The 17,103-nt window shown below is 53.4% G+C and overlaps 1 protein-coding gene across 2 annotated transcripts; it reads right to left on the bottom strand.

Moving 5' to 3' along the window:
• Window positions 1–523: 523 nt before the first annotated feature.
• On the bottom strand, window positions 524–16,732 carry LOC131577008 (interferon-induced very large GTPase 1-like). 2 transcript variants are annotated; one of them, XM_058834291.1, is made up of 3 exons: window positions 16,622–16,732; window positions 14,710–14,893; window positions 524–12,470 (listed from the first exon to the last, which is right to left on the bottom strand). In XM_058834291.1, exon 3 carries the CDS (start codon window positions 12,466–12,468, stop codon window positions 5,164–5,166), a length of 7,305 nt encoding a protein of 2,434 aa, XP_058690274.1. In that variant the 5' UTR covers window positions 12,469–12,470; window positions 14,710–14,893; window positions 16,622–16,732; the 3' UTR covers window positions 524–5,163. The 2 variants fall into 2 exon arrangements, 1 of the variants encoding a protein (XP_058690274.1); XR_009277133.1 differs by lacking the exon at window positions 524–12,470 and adding an exon at window positions 13,857–14,403.
• Window positions 16,733–17,103: the final 371 nt, after the last annotated feature.

Here is a 17,103-nt window from a genome sequence, read left to right as displayed (position 1 = left end):
AGACAGTGAACTTGCCCTAAGTCTGCCCCTGGGTAACAGCCCTACAGGTGGAATTTCTGCCCTCCCCTACAAACCCCTTGGACTCCTAGTTTGGGAAAAGTTCCCTGTGAGTCCCTTGGGCTTCTAACTCGGGGATTAGGCCAGACCCACCCCTTGGACCTCTCTCCCTGGGAGGAGCAGGAGCCTAAGCGAGTAAGGGCGGCTGAAAGGAAAGTACTTCCCATCTCCCCTACTCCCAGGGGTCCTTAGGTTATTCCACACCCCCCTTTTTAACCGTAAACCCCACTCCTGACACCCATCCACACATCAGAACCTTCGCTCTCTCTCGGAGGATCCTTAAACTCCTGGTTGTAGTCTCTTCCGCAGCCTCGGGTACAGCCAGCAAGCCCGTCAACAATCCTGACATAGTCCAAGTTCAGGCAGCCAAATGCAAGGCTGGACATGTCACCCTGCTCTTGTCCTACTCCAGGACCACTCTAAGGTCATGGCTGTATCCCGGACGAGCCCCCAGAAAACTGTTACAACCGAGGCTCGAGACTTTTTGATGTAAATTCAAGTCAGGCTTGTTTATTAAGACTGAGCTGCAGCCGAGAGAGGACACAGGCTAATCCTGCGTGCCCCACGCTACAAACCGGGATAGCAACAAAGTATACAAATGGGTTCCCCAACAGAAAAAGCCCCTGATAACACTCAACATCCTGATTTATACCCTCCCTTAGTCCTGGATTGGTCTGTTTTGGATCCTCTCCGAGATTGGTCGCTTTCTCAGGCTCTGATTGGTCTATATCAGCGTTCATCCTGGTCCAAGCATTTGTCCAGGGTGTCGAATGATTGGTGGACTCTTCTTCCAAACATTACTCATGGTGCTGACAACATCTTCATTACTTCTTGTTTCTGAATGTTCTATTCCAGGCCCCCATAAAGCTCCCTTATACTTCCTACCAATCCCCCATTCTGTCCACCCGACCCCAATCCAGTCTCAACCCCAAATATTCCAAAGTCCTTAACAATCCTAGTCATCTTAACATCTTTACACCATAATTAAACATAGTTAACTTTTATCCCTTATAACTTTGTAATTCATAATATCAATTAACACTCCAGTAATAATAACTTTAATTAACCTCCCAAGTTCAACAAAAAGATCACTTATAACACTGCCTCACCACCGGGGCCATGGAGGGACCCAGCTCCCCCTCCACAGGAGCTGGGCAGGGACCCATTCCCCCCTGCCCCGGGGGGCAAAGGCGTGATACCCTTTTCCCTGCCCCCCCCATGGGAGCAGGGGGTAGAGCTATCCCTCCCACCTCCCCCCTCCCTGTGGGGACAGGGGCAGGGGCACAGGGAGCAGGGTTACCACATTTAGAGGTGGGGTTGCAGGGTGGTGTCATGCAGGGTGAAGGTATGGTAGAGGGAAGGGGAATGTGTGAGGGAAGGGAGAAGTTATGGGAGGAGTAGGGATTATGGATGGAGACAGGCGGGTGGAAGGGGTTATGGGAAGGGGAAGGAAAATACAGTGGTGGTTTCCCCTCATGGTTATCTGGCACATGGCCAGCACTATTTTGGATCCCAGAAACGTGGGGATAGGGGGGGTTCATTGCCTTTAACAGTTGGGATATGAGGGTACAGAGAAAGCCCTCGGATATCTTGCACAGCGCTATCAGAGATGGGGGGCTGAATGAGACACATGGAACCAGGAATAGCATTGTCAAGGTGCATTTCCTGAGTTTCTGGATCTGTTCTATGCGTCTTTTTCAGCTCAGGAGCAGAGGGTTCAGGGGAAGGGTTAGGGGGAACCAATGGAAACTGCAGTGGCTGTTCTTTTATTTCTTTTTCTCTGTTAATCAATTATTTTCAAATTAGAAGAAAAAACGGGAGATACTTTGAAGCAAATTTGTCTCCTTCCTCCACTTTAAGTGTTAAGAAATTGCCGATTCTATCCCATGCAGGGATAGAATCTACATCCAGCATGTCAAGCTGTGGAGTGTTATGGGACAGCCATGAGATAAAATGCTTCAACTTTTTTCAAGGAATCTTAACATCTGTGGAATTTAAAAATTCTTGTAATTTGGATTCTAAATTTGGTTGGGGTGTAGATGGCTTTGATCCCATTTTTTGTTGTTGTTGTTAAAAGCTGTTAGCACAAACTCATTTTAGTTTTTTTCTTCTTTACACAGCAAAAGGAGCAAAGCCAGCCGTGATAGGCTTTTCTCAGCTCTCCCCCCACCCCACTCACTGGGGTAAGACACAAACTGCTCAGCCCATCAGCAGCGGTTCTTGCCAAGCAACTAAAAACACATGGCTGGGATCTGAGGGAGAGGAAGTCACACCACTCGCCCGCACCACAGCCCAGGGCCACCCTCCCACCGCAGCCACCGGCTCTGCAGCGGCGGTGCTGCCTGCCACCGCCTGCAGCACTGGCCACAGCCCCAGATGGGTCCTGTCGCTCTGCCGCTGGCCGGCCCGTGCACACCACTGCCTGCAGATCCGCACCCTCTGCCGCCGTTTAAGGGGGCCCTTCTCCCCCCGCCGCTCACCGCCCCAGGCGGCGGTCGGAACCGGCCCCGCCACTGCACGAGGCCACTGCGGCTTGCAGGGGACCGCACCCGGATCCTCCACACCTCTCCACTGGAACGGGAACAAGATCAGCAGCGGCACCGGTAGCGGGCGGGGAGGGGGTGGGGCACACGGCTCGGCACGTTCTGCGGCCACCGGTTCAAAACCCGCCATGTTGACTTACCCGTTTGCAATGCAAGAAAATCTCCTCTGCTCTGGATCCGACCTTCTGACGATTCAAAAGGCTATCGGGTCCTTCCTCAAGACCACAGCCACCGAAAACAGTGTGTGTCTCCCAGGGTAACTGATTACATCCAACAGACTTGCCTGAACCCCACTAATGGAGTTCCAGTCGGTTGTGGGGAGTTCTAAAACTCCTCTCACAGGGGCACCAATCTGCTCTATTTTATGTATGTTCTCTGCCTCTCTATAGCCACTGTCCGCCCTCCTGCAACCAGGGGGGTGAGAAGATATTATAGCATTGACCAGAGGCTCTCTCCTTTGCTGAGATGGTATTCCAGCTTTATTCTGGTGATCGCACAGGGAAAGAGAAAGAAAGTTGATAACACGCTCTTTTTTAAAGTCAGCGAAAGGGGAACGGTTACATTCTTAAAACCAATAAGGAAAACTGGGGAGAAAGAGATAAGAGGGGAGAAGCTAACATTCTATATTTCAGGAATACATCTTTGGTTATACCATTTTTCTAAATGCATTACAACATGCTGCCACACCCCGTCCCCCAGACCCTCACCCAGTGTTTTGCCAGGCAGCAGGGTCAGCACAAAAGAAACAGGCACCAACTTAAGGAAGAGGTGTCATTTACTATAATGCAAAACTGCCAAGAATCACAAAAGGATGAGTTCCCCAAGGCACATCGTTACAACGAAAGATTGCATACAGTGAGATGACACACATTACATCTCCAGTTACCCCAAGACTTTACCATCCTCCAGCTCCACACATCAGCTGGGGGGAGCCCCTGTCACAGTGAAGGAACGGAGAGCCCCTCTCGGTAACTGGGAATTACTGTGGGGTGTCCACCTGCAGGCAATGAGGCTTCCAACTGCACTGTGAGAGGGTCTTGTTCTTATGTTGTTCAATAACCAAGCTGACATCACTTCTAGTGCAGGAACATCTCGTTTCTTTCTCCTCTTGGGTTCCTCCCAAAGCCTGGCCTGGACTAAAGCAGGAACCAAGAGAGTTCCTACACCCCCAAACAAGGACAGATGTCAGATTTCATGGACCTTGCCCCATTTGTAAATATGCAGAGATAAAAGCATGTTTCATTAATGAGCACATTCATAGATCATATTGTTAATGATGCTTCATTAACGAGCAGATACATTTATCATATGGCTAATAATGCTTCCCTAAAGAGTGCATACACATCACTTTTGGTGGAAAGGTTCACCCACTGGGCAACTTTGGTTCAGGGCCCAACGTTCAGGCCTCAGGCAGGGCCCGTTGTTCAGGCCTTAGGAATTCACCCAGTGCCACCCCCTGTCCCCTGCCTGTCTCCAGTCACCCCCAGCTGTGGCTGCCCTGAACACAAAGGGGACACAGAGCAGGGAGGTCCAAATCAACTCCTTTATTAGCAGAGCCTGCAGGGCATGAGGCTGAAGCAGCCCTTCAGCCAGCTCTCCAGCAGGGCTTGGCCCTCGCACTGCCAGTGGGGCTGCAGCACCTGCACAGCAAAAGCCTCCACACCTGCCTGGGCCAGAGCCAGCTGGTGCCACCTTCTCCAGAGCACGGCTCCAGTGCCACCAGCCTGCCTGGACAGCACCAGCACTGCCCCCAGGGCTGCTGTGGAAGGTGCTGGCAGGCAGGATTCTCCACATGGGGCATTCCCAAGGCTTTTGTTCAGCAGTGAGGCCAAGGGCAGGAGCAGCTCCTTGCAGGCCTGAGGGCTGGAGGGAAGGGCAGCAGCCCCAGGCACCTGAGCAGGAGCAGCTGCCCTGGACAGAGACACAGCACCTCTGAGACTGGGAGTGAAAGCACTGCCTGAGCCCCGAGGCCATCGTGTCCCTGCTTTCCTGAGGCCGGAGGCACAACAGCTCCTGCTGGGAGAAGGGCCTCAGTTGATCCAGGAGGCTGCAGTGAGGGAGGGAAGGATGATGCCCAAAAGCCAAGCAGCCCAGCTTGCAGCCAGTGTGGAGCTGGCCTCAGGTCCTGCAGCCCTTTCTCTGAGCAGGACACCTCCTTGCTGCAGGAAAACTGCCTTGGGGGCACTGCCTCTTCCTGTCTCACAGCACCTGATCCAAGGGGTGCTCTGAGTGCTGCCTCTGCCCTTGCCCTGGCCCTCAAGCTCAGGCTTGGCCACGAGGCCGATCGCTGCATGGAGTGGCTTTAGTTTAGCACTAGGACAAAGCAGAGGGAAATATTTATGGCAAGAAGGCAAGAGGATTCTGGCTTTCTTATGAGGCAATGGAGTTCCTGAGCAACGCTCACAGTAAAACGCCTTATTTCACCAAACGTGGGAGCAGTTGGACGCCCTTGTCTTCATTGGGCTTGAGAACATCATCATTCTAACTGAATTTGTGGAGAGCCTGCTACAAAGTTCCCCTAAACTGCAAAGCCCTTGTGTTTCTTCCTTCCCATGGATGTGGCCTAACGCTTGTCCAGCTCGGCCAATGCTTCCTGCTTGGTAATTCTCTGCCATGCCTCAGGGATTTTTCCTTTGCCCTGAAATTTACCATTGTACAAAGCTTCCAGCTGTGTCCTGAAATGAGACACAAACCATTTCCAGTACGCCTGCATGGATGAATCAGGAAGAATGTTCCAACGGGAAAAACGGGGTCCAGCATCACGGTATGTCCTATAAGGCATCCATTCACTGTTACCAATTTTGAATAAGACATCGCTTGCAACAAGGCTGGAACAAATATCAATGACCAGCTCATCTGTCTCATAACACCTGGCTCCCACTAAAGCTCGTGGGCGATGGAAGACCAGCTGATGGTCTCCATCATGTCCCTGCATGGTGTTTGTGCAGACAGCCCCACAAAATGGACACTGCTCCCAGCACCCTGAAAACTGCTCCACCAGGATGGTGTGAGGCTGTGTTGCAAATGAGCTCATATCAGCACCAGCAAATTCTTTCCTGAGCCTGTCCCTCAGGTCATCCAGAGCTTCTGCCATGGCACTGCTCAGGAACTCAGTATCTTTGACCTCTTGGAGCTCGATGCCCTTCAGGTCACTTCTGGGCAAGCTGATCACCTCTGTCAGTTCCCTGCAAAATTCATCCAGCCAAAGAGAGACTTTGTCCTCTCTGTCTTTTCTGTCTTTGACAATTTGGGTTGATAAAGAAACAGCTGACAGGATGTTTCGATAGAGAAGATTGAGGGAGGAACTTAAAAGCTTCTCCAGTCTCCCACTCTTACCTAAACAGTAATTCTTAACTCGTGTTTCAATGTATTTCTCAAAAAATTTTTCTGGGAAATTAAGGTAATCCTTGAAATACTCAAAATTTTCTTGTTCTGCCAGGTATCTCAGGATGCAAATTTCCAGATTGGCTCTGTTGCCCCTGAAATCTGGGAATTTGCCCTGCATGTCCTCAGCAATGGCTTTAGACGTCCTCTCATAGACCGCCCGGCGAAGAGCCGCTTCAATCTTGTCACAAAGGAAAACAGCAAAAGTTGTGATCGGAGAGGCTCCTTGGCAGGAAATCTGGAAACATTGGAAGAACTCTTCTCTCTTGCTGCTCAGGTACACAACTGGGTCATTTGCCTTTTGGAATGCTTTGTGCAGGGCTTTAAACCTTTCTGCTGCCATTTTGCACAGATACAGAGACAAAGCTATGCTGTACTCTCTGTTAAAAGTACATTTGGCATGGCTGGGGACGGAGTTCACACCTTTCTCTACTTCATTGAGTATTTCATGGATAAAATTTCGACTGTAATCCCGTTTCTCCTGTTCCTTCTTATCAATGTTTGCCTTCACACATGCTATGATGTTGTCTGTGATGTCCTGAAAGTTGGTCGCATCATCACTGGAAATGCTCCTAGGATCTGAGATAAAGCCAAAATATTTTCTTTTCATGACATGTTTCTCTAAGTCGAAAGAAAATCCACTGCTTTTGGGAAATGATGTGATCCGTGCATGGAAACCTGGCTCCTTAAAGTGCTCTAGAAGGACTTCTTCGATGTCTGCATCGATATTCACCTGTTCCTGAGGACGAGCAGCACTGGAGACTTCAGCAATCCACTTGTTCCAGACAAGAGTGAAGTTGTCCCTCAGTTCTCTCTCACTCAGGCTCTTCCCTTTCAGACTCACAGCCAGCTCCCTACTCCTTCTCAGGAGCTCATCTTCATATTTCAACTTCCTTGCATCCAGTTTCCTCTGCTCCTTCTGTAGCTCTATAAGACTCTCACATTTCTTCTTCGTTTCATTGAGAAGAGTCTCTTTTAGTTCTTTCAGCTTCAGCTCTGTGCCTGATTTCCACTGAACCAATGTCTCATGGTCTTTGTCTTCCCTGAAATACTTCTCCACTTCTTTCTCAATGCCATCACTTGTCTTTTGCACCAGCCCTTCAAGGTGTTTTCTGGTGACATTCTGCAAGTCCCCATTCCGAATTCGGTTGTCCAGTCCTCTCTGCACGTCTAAGATGTGACTCCTCAGCTTCCAGGTCCACCGACTAAAGGCATTTTCCAGTTTCCTGTACACAGCAATCTCCAGGGAATTCTTGAAGCTGAAAACAAAGTTTTCATTCAGCAAAGCATTCCAGAGGTCACCAATACGATCTTTCAGGCTCGAGAGCCTCAAAATGCTGCGCTGCGACTGCTTCTTGGCAGCCTGGAGGATTTTGCTCTTTAGTTGCTGGACGTTCTGGCTGTAGGTGGGGTTGGGTGGTGCCATTGGGGGGTTTCCTTCCCACAGGTGAGCAAAGTAGTGAATGTGGGTGTTCACATCAAAGCCAATGACGTCGCTGAAGGAGGAGATGTCACAGAATTCCTGCTGAGCAGCTATCTTGGTCATTTCATCCAGCTTTTCTTGCAAACGCCTTCGGCCTTCCATGTTCTGCTCCTTGGCAGTTGCTTCTCCCACATTTTGGTGGACAAAGAGGCAGCTGGGGGAAAGATTGACTTTCTTCATCCTCAGGAAAGCCTGCACAGCAATCTGGAGAACATCTTGCATTTCTGATGGGTTCTCTCCAAACACGTTGATCACAGTCATGTTGCCAACACCAATGACAAAGGTGGCCAGCTCATTGTCATGGTTCAGGGACTGTTTATTGGCCGTCTCGGTAGCACGGAGCCCCTCGGTGTCAACCACCAGCACAAAATCAAAGCCCAAGTCTTGCTGCAGCTCCTTGCCCACTGGGATGAGCTGCATGAAGGCTCCACGGGTGCATCTCCCCGCGCTGACGCTGAACTGCAGACCAAACATGGCATTCAGCAGGGTGGACTTGCCTGTGCTCTGGATGCCCAGCACGGAGAGCACAAACACTCGTTTGTCCCCCAGCCTCTCCATTAAGCTGTCAAAGATGGCTCCCACCCAGCGCAAGGGCAGGTAAGAAGCGTCCCCATCCATCAGCTCCACAGGATAACCTAAAACCATCAGTTCTGCTGCAATTTCCGGCAGTTTGGCGTAAAGCTCATCCTTGGAGTTCATTAATTGCAGAGCTTCATAAATCTGCCCTACCTCTCTCAGAAGGTGCTCCAGGCCAATGGATGAATTTTTGATTTCATCAGAGATGGAATCCAGCTGATGCACCAACTCAGCATTCACAATGCGTTTTTCCTGGTTTTTCTTTCCTGTCGAGATTTCAGTCCATAACTCATGATAGTCTCTTCTCAATTTTTCAAGGCAACCATAGGACATCTCATCCATGAAGACCTTCATCCACTGCAGGAAATATTTCTTGGTATCTGCTGGCTGGCCCTTGAGAAAGCCAAGGAATGATTTCATCAGTGGGTTGAGGGGGAAAGCTTGCTCAAGTTGCTTTCTTCTTAGTGCTTTCTTTTCTTTTTCAATTTGGCTGCGATGATGCTCAATGCTCTTGTTCCCCTTCTCCTGCAAGCGAGTGAGTTCTTTGTCCTTTTTGCACCACTGGTACCACAGTTTTCCTTGAAGCGGCAGCAGCTGGGATTTGATCTCCAACAGCTTCTCTTTCTTCAGAAGCTCCACCAGCTCCTTTGCCTTTGCTTTGGCTGCCACACACCTGGGTTGATCTGCATCCACTATGAATCCGTGCTGACGAGCTTTGTCTGCACAGGCGTCCAGGCTGAAACGTGTATTAGACCCTGCCAGGAGATTCCCAATTGTTTTGCTCAGCTGGATCACCAGTTCTGCCTCGTTTCTGTTCCTGATCCCAATTTTCATTTTTGTACTTGATCGTCCAGGTGCAACATTCTCTTTTTCCGTGAGAAGACAAACCAAAGGCCTTCGTGACTGCCACAAGTCCTGCAGAAGCTTTTTCCCCCTGCTGTCCATGTGCTCCAAACCAGACACCAGAGCCACGCTGACAGCCGATATCTCCTGCAGGAACTGCAGCTGTGCTTTGTGCTTCCTGGCATCTCCATGCAGGTTGCAGAAAGCCACACAGCGCTCAAAGGTGTCATCGGGGCTTCCACGGGGGCAGTACCAGGCAATCTCCACCACCCCTTCCATCAGCAAACGCTCCCTGGTGCTGCCTCTGCAGTGGCGGTGGAAAAAAGTGTTGTGTTTGCGTTCGCTCAGCAGAGCGTTCAGGAGCTGAGACTTGGAAGAGGAGGCCGAGCTGCCAATGCGGATGAAGGACACGATGGGTGTCTGTGTCTGAAAAATGAGTTTGTTGTTGTAACTCTTTGTTTGGGCCTGCTCTCCTGACTTCTCAACCTCTTTCCAGCTCCTTTGGATTTGGCTGAGGGCGTAGAGCGGGAACTCAATGCGTGAAGTGCACAGGTTGGGCACCAGCAGAGGCAGCGCCAGTTGGCAGAAGGCCAGCTTGGTTGCAAGGGTTTGTCTCAGGAAGTCATCAGCACAGTGGAAAATGGCCATCTGCAGGTCCATGGGGTGCACATGGCTGTCCCTGCTCACACATTCAGGGGCTGCTTCCTCCAAATCATCAAGAAAGTTATCAAAGCAGTCTGACAGTTCATCCTCTTGCTTTGTAGTTACTGGCACAGGTGCAAGGCCACGGATGCTCTCATCCCAGCAAGTCAGGTACCTCACCTTGTGGTAATCCACAGTTAACAGCTTTTGCAGGAAGTAACCTGGCAGCTCCGTGTCCTGGCTGGGCTGGCTGTCCTGCAGACATGTCCTGCAGATGGTGTGGAAATCTCCCATCCCCATTCTTCTTGGATAGTGACTTTCCAGTCCCAGGCGCTTGAGCAGCTTGAGGAACTCCTGATTTGCGATGGCTTCATTTGCTTTGGATTGGCTGCTGTCTGAGGTGGTTTGAGAGTGGCTAGGGTGTTCAGATGTTGGAAAAGTGTCTTCCAGGTCTCTGATTATGTTCTGCATCCTCTCTTCATCCCTGTTGCCATCCAAGCACCCACTGATCAAGGAATGCAAGTCCTGTTCCAGCCTCTCCCAGTCTTCACCTCCACTGTGCTTTTGGAGCAGATTCTCTATCCGTGTGGACCACAAACCTTTCATGTGATCTTCCATGAAAATTAAACGCTCCCTCTTCTGCTCAGGGGACAGCCCTTGACTTTCTGGTGTCACAGTCAGACCCTTCAGCAGAAGAGAGGCCTCAGCTCTGTCGACATCCTGCTCCTTCAGGTTCACGTACTCCTTGTGAGCCGCTTCCATTTCCTTGGCCATGTACTCAATTTCTGGGTGTCCAAGGAGGTGCTGAAAAGTGCTGCTTTCCACCTGGTACCCTGTGCTGCTCACAATCAAGAGCACCAACAGTTCCATGTCCTTCTGAGCCTTTTCCTGGAGACACTGGAGTAAGGAATAAATGGCGAGGCTGCTGGTCTGGGTCGCTTCTCGCTTTGCTTCATGAATGGCGGAAGCAGAGTTTCCTGGTGCGTCGGAGACAGCATGGATGTGCTCCTTCATTTGCTGCAGTGTTTTGATGAGGTCTTCAAGCTCAGAGACTTTGGGAGAGTTGGGAAGTGGGTGCTCAGTCTGGAAGATCCATTGCATAATGAAGGAAGCCTCAGGGAAGTCCTTGACAGAGTAGATATGTGGAGTCAGGAGGCTTTTCAATATTACCTTGATAAAGGTGGTGTTTTCTGGAGGTGACTCCTGGCAACTCCGCACGGTGTTCACCAGGAAGTCCTGCAGGGCTTTGTCTGACAGGCACACATTGATCCACACACTGGGGTTCCTGGTTTTTGCACTCAGATCATCTTTTAGCTCCATCAGCATGAGAAGCTTCCTTTCATCCACCGGCACCTCCCAGGCCTTCAGAGTCCTGATGAAATCTCTGGCCTCTTGCACTGCACTGCCCAGATCCTCTCCAAAAATGCTGCCAACGCTCAGATTTGTCAGTGCTTTGTACGCAGCCCTGAGGGCTGTGCTCATCTGACCCACAGACTTAAAATCCTTGCGGTGATTGTACAGGATGACATCCCACACTGGGATCAGCTCAAACCCACGGTCGATAACGCACCACGTTGTGTTATCAGACACAAGCCCCGTTCTCCACTGAGGAAGAGAAGCTGTGTCTGGTGGGCCCCCTGTGTTGACCATGTAGAGCTGAATCGCTGTATGGGAACCCTCTCCGGCTCTTCCCAGGACAGAAGCCTTTGAGCTGGATTTAGAAACATCCAGGGCCCCCGCAGCACTTGCCAGGAAGGCACCCCAGCTGGCCCTGACAAAGCCGTTCAGAGCTTCAGACGTTTGTCGCTTCATCTCTTCCCTCTGCTCCTCTCGGAATCCCTCAGTAGACGCCTTCCACCAGAATATCCCCCCAAAGTGGAGGGGACCCTGGTTTACGTGGGACCCAAACCTGCTGAAGAACCTCTCACACATATTTAGCAGGGGGGTCTTGTCTTCCTGAGTGAAACTCAAAAGCTGCTCCATGTCTTGCAGCTCCCGCAGAGCCGCATCCGAGAGGCAAAGCTGATGCCTTTGGAAGTAGCAGGAGGCCAGAGGGAGGTACTGGTACCTGGTGCTGCAAAAGTAGCTCTGCTCAGAGCGGGACTGTTGGGTGTCTTGTGACTGCGAGGAGCTGCTGCCATCTACACCCCCTCCCAGATTAATTCCCCAGAACTTGAATTTGGCATAAATACTCAGGCTGAACCCCAGCTGCTCCATGGACTTGGTGAAAGAGGATTCTGCTGCAGAGGAGGAGAAGTCCTTCCTCTCAAGGAACGATCCTTGCTCCGGACCGGTGAGCTGGAATCCCTCAGGAACCCTGAGGAGCTGATCTCGCTTTGCCAGCTCATCTCCAGGTCTGGTGGTTCTGTAGATGCCCTGCAGGGCCAGTCCCCCTGACGCCCGCCTCAGCACCTCCAGATCAGGGATGTTCTCTCTCCTGCCTGCTGACAACTCCTGCTGCTCCAGCTGCTTCTGGATGTTCTCCAGCATATCCGCCAAGGGTTCCTTTGGTGCTGGCCAGAACTCTTGGGGAATCTCCATGGCTTGCCACAGAGTCTCTGCTTTCTCCCTCACAGCATCCTGGCTGTGGCTGCGGCTGTTGAGCATTTCTGTCAGATCATTTAAGGCTTGTTTGGCCAATTCTTGTTTCTTTTTTCTCTTCTCCCAGTGCTCCTTCTGCACATCTTTACTGGTTGTTTTGTCATCTGTTATTTTCAGGAGTTTCTGGAGTGCCTTCTTCTCCCAGGGGTGCCTTACCTCACACTCCAGCTTGAGGTAGTCTTCGTATTCCAGATGTTGCAGGGCTTCTCTGCACTCAATTCCCAGGATCTGCGACACTTTGGGCAGCCAGTATCCAGCATCCAGCCCTTCATCCTGAAATGCCTTTGCCAGGAGCTGTGCCTTTGTATTCCCCTCCTGTGTGCCCTCCGGTGAAGCCATGGCTGTGGAGAAGAAAAGAGACTTTCCCTAAGGTGCAGGCAGAGGCCCCAGCCTCTGGCAGAGGCTCTGCAGCAGCTGTGGCCCTGGGGATTGCTCCCACCCAGCTGCTGGAGCCAGGCCTGGGATGGCACAAGAGCCAGGGTCCCCTTCCCAGCACACTGGATGTGCCTGTGGCTTTCCTGTGTGCAGGATCAACCCTGAAGCTCAGTCTTTATCCCAGAGATGACACAGACAGAGACACAAACACAGAGATACACAGAGACACACACAGAAATAGACACACACAGAAACAGACACACAGGCACAAAGACACAAACAGACACAGAGACACACAGACACAGAGACAGAGACACACACACCAGACAGAGAGACACCTAGAGACGAAAACACAAACACAGACACAGAAACAGACACACAGACAGGCAGACACACAGAGACACTCTCAGACACAGACACAGGCACACACACAGACTCTCACACACACAGGTACACCCCGATTCACTCAGCCACACAATCTGCCCTGAACAAGCTGCTGCCTTCACCATTGCCCACATCCTCCCAGACGAACCCTTCACTCCACAAGAGCGAGGAGCACTCCTGGCACAGCCCCCCTGCCCATCCAACACCCCTGCCTGCATCCTGCACCCTCTGCCCAGTCCCATGGCTGCCCTGCTCGCTGTCTGGCCCAGCCTGCTGCTCCCAGCACTCGGAGGCAGCACTCACACGCTCCCCCCAGGGCTCCCCACACTCCCCAGACACATCCCCCCACGCCCGGCACGGCCACACGGGCTCTGAGCTGTGCTCCTGCTCCAGCTGCCAGCGCAGCCCCTCCTCGCCCCACTCACGCCTCTTCCCAGGAGCTGCTTCCCTGCACACTCGGGACCCACCCCAGATCAGGGGGAAAATCCACCTTGTCCCTGCCCACAGCTGTGCCTGGGTGTCCTGGGGTAACTGTGATGTTGAATTGATTCCCCATTCATCTGCCTAGCCCAAAAATATGTTTCGTATCCTTAAAACTTTATATCAGAGTAAAAGTGAATGGAAAAAAAAGCACCGAGTCTGTTATTAGAGACTGTCCTTACTCCCCCGAAATTCCAGGAAAGGGTTTTGACTACAGCACAGACGACGGGAGAGAGATCACCTTGGCTTTCCAGCTAGCCAAAGCAGAGAGGTCTTCCTAGACTGTTTTCTTTAGCTTTTCTTGGAACAAATCAAACCTGCTCTGGACTGGGGATTCGGGGGAGCACCGGGAGCTTGCACCCGTGGACTACTGGGGGCCATGCGGCACAGTGGGTCTGTCCTGAGCTCCTGTTCCCCCCTACGGTTTTTTCCTTCTTCCCCCTCTTGGTTTTTACTTGCTTCAGCACCATGGCCAGGGCTTGCCAGCTTGCTTCTCTGCTCCTCTGCTGCTTGGGAGCCCAGAGCCGCTGCGAGCTGTGCTGAGAGCTGGGAGCACCCCCAGCCCCAGCAGGCCCGGCCTCAGGCCCGGCCATCGCTGGTGAGGCGCGCAAAGGAGCGATCCCCCGGCCAGCCCCCGCTGCTCCGGCTGTTGTGCTGCCCTTGGATTCGCCGGCCCGGGCCTGCAGCGGCACTGAGAGCGGCTGCTCCCCGCGGGCTGTGCAGGGGAAGCCAACTCTCCTCTCCGCGGCGCCCCAGCCGCCATTGGCAGCGGAGAGGCGGCCGAGCCCGCGCCACAGCGCCCCCTGCAGCCGCGGGGGAATCATCGCACCCGCCCGGCCCGGCCGGGAGCCAGCAGCGCCCCTCAACATTCACCCATGGGGGAGCTCAAGGACGGCCAGGTAATCTGAGCTTTCTGGATTTCAGTAAAGCTTTCGATCCTGCTTCTCCCAGGACCCTGGTGTGTCCCTCCCAACTCAGGCCATTCCATCATTCCATGATTCTCACCCTAACTGACCTGGCCCTTTCACTGGATACCTGCCTTTCAGCCTTTGGGGTTTTTGACACTGTCACACAATCCTGAAAACTCTCCCAGTCTCAGTTCACTTGGATACTGGAGAGATTTATTCACTGCAAAAAATCCTTCTCACCATTCATCTTTGGTCCCACCAAGGCCACAACTCCCTTACCAGCACAGGTATTGATCTCAGGGGCTTGGACTCAGGGATAGATCCAAGGGCCCCTGCAGCCTTCCAGAGCCTTCAGGGGCAGCTTTCCCTGGGGAGTTCCTGCCGATTTGGGCAATCTGTGCAAGGCCTGTGGGCTCTGATTCCCCTCACTCACCTCTCAGCAGATGCTCCCCTTGCTCCCAGCCTTGGCTTCCCAGCAGACACCGGCAGCCGAGGGCCCCAGCTCAGGGGACACAGCACAGCACAGCAGCAGGCCTGGGGCACACGGTGGGGTGTGGAGAAGGTGATGGGAACCCCTGGAGAACTCAGGAGGAATCAGGAAGGAAAGGCCTGAAATCCTAGAGGAGAAGAGCAGACAGTCAGGAGAAGGCAAGCCATGAGCACAGAGGATTCATTCCAGGGAGCACTGGAGGCCAACCCTTCTCCTCCACTGGACACTGCCCAGGCAGCAAAGACTCCTCAGGGCTCTTCTGGGGAAGTGAGCAGAGCAGGCTTTCACCTGGGACCTACATCCATGCTCCCCCAGCAGAAGGAAGCTGGAGCAAAGCCCCTGAAGCTCAACAAGGCCAAGTGCAGGTGCTGCCCCTGGCTGCAGGCAATTCCAGGCACAGACACGAGCTGGGAAGAGAATGGATTGAGAGCAGCCCTGAGGAGAAGGACTGGTGGGCGCTGCTGGGTGAGAGGCTGTCCAGGGAACATCTGTGCTCTCAGGCAGCACACAAGCTGTGGAGGGGGCAGAGCCAGGGGAACAGCACTGACAGTGGGGCAGCACGGGCCCCGTCCCAGCACTGCCCACATCACGCACCTGCTGCTGGGGGGAAACTCAGGACCCCGGAGAGGGGGGAGAAGCAGCGCTGGGCTTGGGTCCCACCAAGCACTGAGCCCCCAGCAGCAGCTCGTTACACTCCCACCAGCAGGATGGGGACAGGATGGGGAAGGCAGAAGCAGGAAAAAGACTCTGGCTCGAGATAAGGGCAGTTCAGCAGCAGAGGAAAGCTTGGCCTGCAGGCAAAGCACAGGAGAAACTTTTGACACCAATTGTTTGCTTTGGGCACATGTCCAGCTGCTCCCTGGGCAGCAGAGCCTCAGTGCAGGACAGTTGCTCAGGAAGGGAGCTGATGCCTCAGGGTCACTGCTGGAGCTCGTCCACTCGGGCCACTTGTCCCAGCCCTGTCCCCTCCCAGATTCTCTCCCACCAGAGCGCTGCCAGCGCTGGTTCAGTCTCAGGAGCCAGAGGCTGCCCTGGACAACAATAACTCCAGCCCTGAAGCCGCCCCCAGGCACCCTTGGCAGTCCCTGCACGGTTTCCCATTGCTGCAGGAATAGGAAAAAGGCCCATGCGACTGTGTCCGTGCCCACAGAGAGGCACTGAGCACATTCCGGACATAACTCGGGATCGAGCTCCTCCTTGGAAGCAAAGGAGGGAAGCAGCAAGGCTGGCAGCAGGAGCGGCCATGGGAATGCGTGCAGGCGTTTCACAGCACAGCCCCCGAGAGTGTTTTCCCCAGCCGTGTCCCAGGGATAGAAAGGGGCTCTGGGAACAGCGCTCCCTTGGTGGGGCTGGCCCAGAGCCCAGAGCGCTCTGCGCGGTGACGCTCAGACTGGAAGAGAGGAGAATGCCACCCGCCCTGCATGGGGAGCAAAAGGAAGAACTGAGCCCCTGCGCTTGGGGACAGGGCAGGAGGAGCCGTGCCTGCCGCTCATCCCCACGGAGCTGCCCAGCGGCCGAAGGAGCGGCTCGGGGCCAGCACTGCCCCCGGCATCAGTGCCACGGCTCCTGCCATCCGGGGGGCGCAGCCATCCGGCCCCACCTCTGAGCCCGGCCCCCTCCCAGCTCAGCCCCGCAGCGCACACGGCTCCCCCGAGCCCCCCAAAGCGGCTGCAGCAGCGGCGGCTTCCTCCAGCCCCCGGAGGAGCGGACACCGCCCGCCCGCTGCCCTCCCAGCGCTCTTCCCCTGCCCTGCCATCTCCCCGGCCGTGCCAAAACACCGCAACAGGAGCCACGAGAGCAACAAGATCCCGCTCCCCGCTGCTCCCGGCCGCACAGCTCCTCCCCAGGGCCCTACCTTCTCTCCTTCTCCCTCCGAGCCCCGCAGCTCCCGGGATGCGAGAAGCCGATCCCAGCCCCTCTTTAAGCAGCCCCGGCTCTCCGGTGGGTGCGGCTTCCTCTTCTAGAGGCAGAGGGGCAATTCCAGGAAATCATGCTTCTGACAGAAGTCGAGTGTGAAAACGAAACCACTCTTTTGGAGTTTAATCATTTGAGTTCGAGCCCGATTTCCTCACTAGCCGTGGTTTGAGCTGCTTCTCAGAGAACTCTCAGCTCTTTGCACAGACCTTTTAACTGCTGTGCTGGTACCTGGAGGGCAGGTGAGGCTCTCAGCCCTTCCTGGGGCTGGTGTTCCATCAGGAAAAGGAGCAGGGGGAGCACAGCACTACTCTTAGGGATGAATTTATGCAGAAATTCATCCTTCATAACTTTCTCTCCTGTTGCATCATCCATCAGTTTGCTTCAGCAGTGCTAAAAGTGCAGTGATTGTGGTGGTGCGTT

The sequence above is a fragment of the Poecile atricapillus genome, chromosome 3 (assembly GCF_030490865.1).
Source record: "Poecile atricapillus isolate bPoeAtr1 chromosome 3, bPoeAtr1.hap1, whole genome shotgun sequence".
NCBI classification, from domain to species: domain Eukaryota; kingdom Metazoa; phylum Chordata; class Aves; order Passeriformes; family Paridae; genus Poecile; species Poecile atricapillus.
The sequence above is the reverse complement of the archived record's forward strand: the minus strand, read 5'-3'. Positions and strand labels throughout refer to the sequence as shown.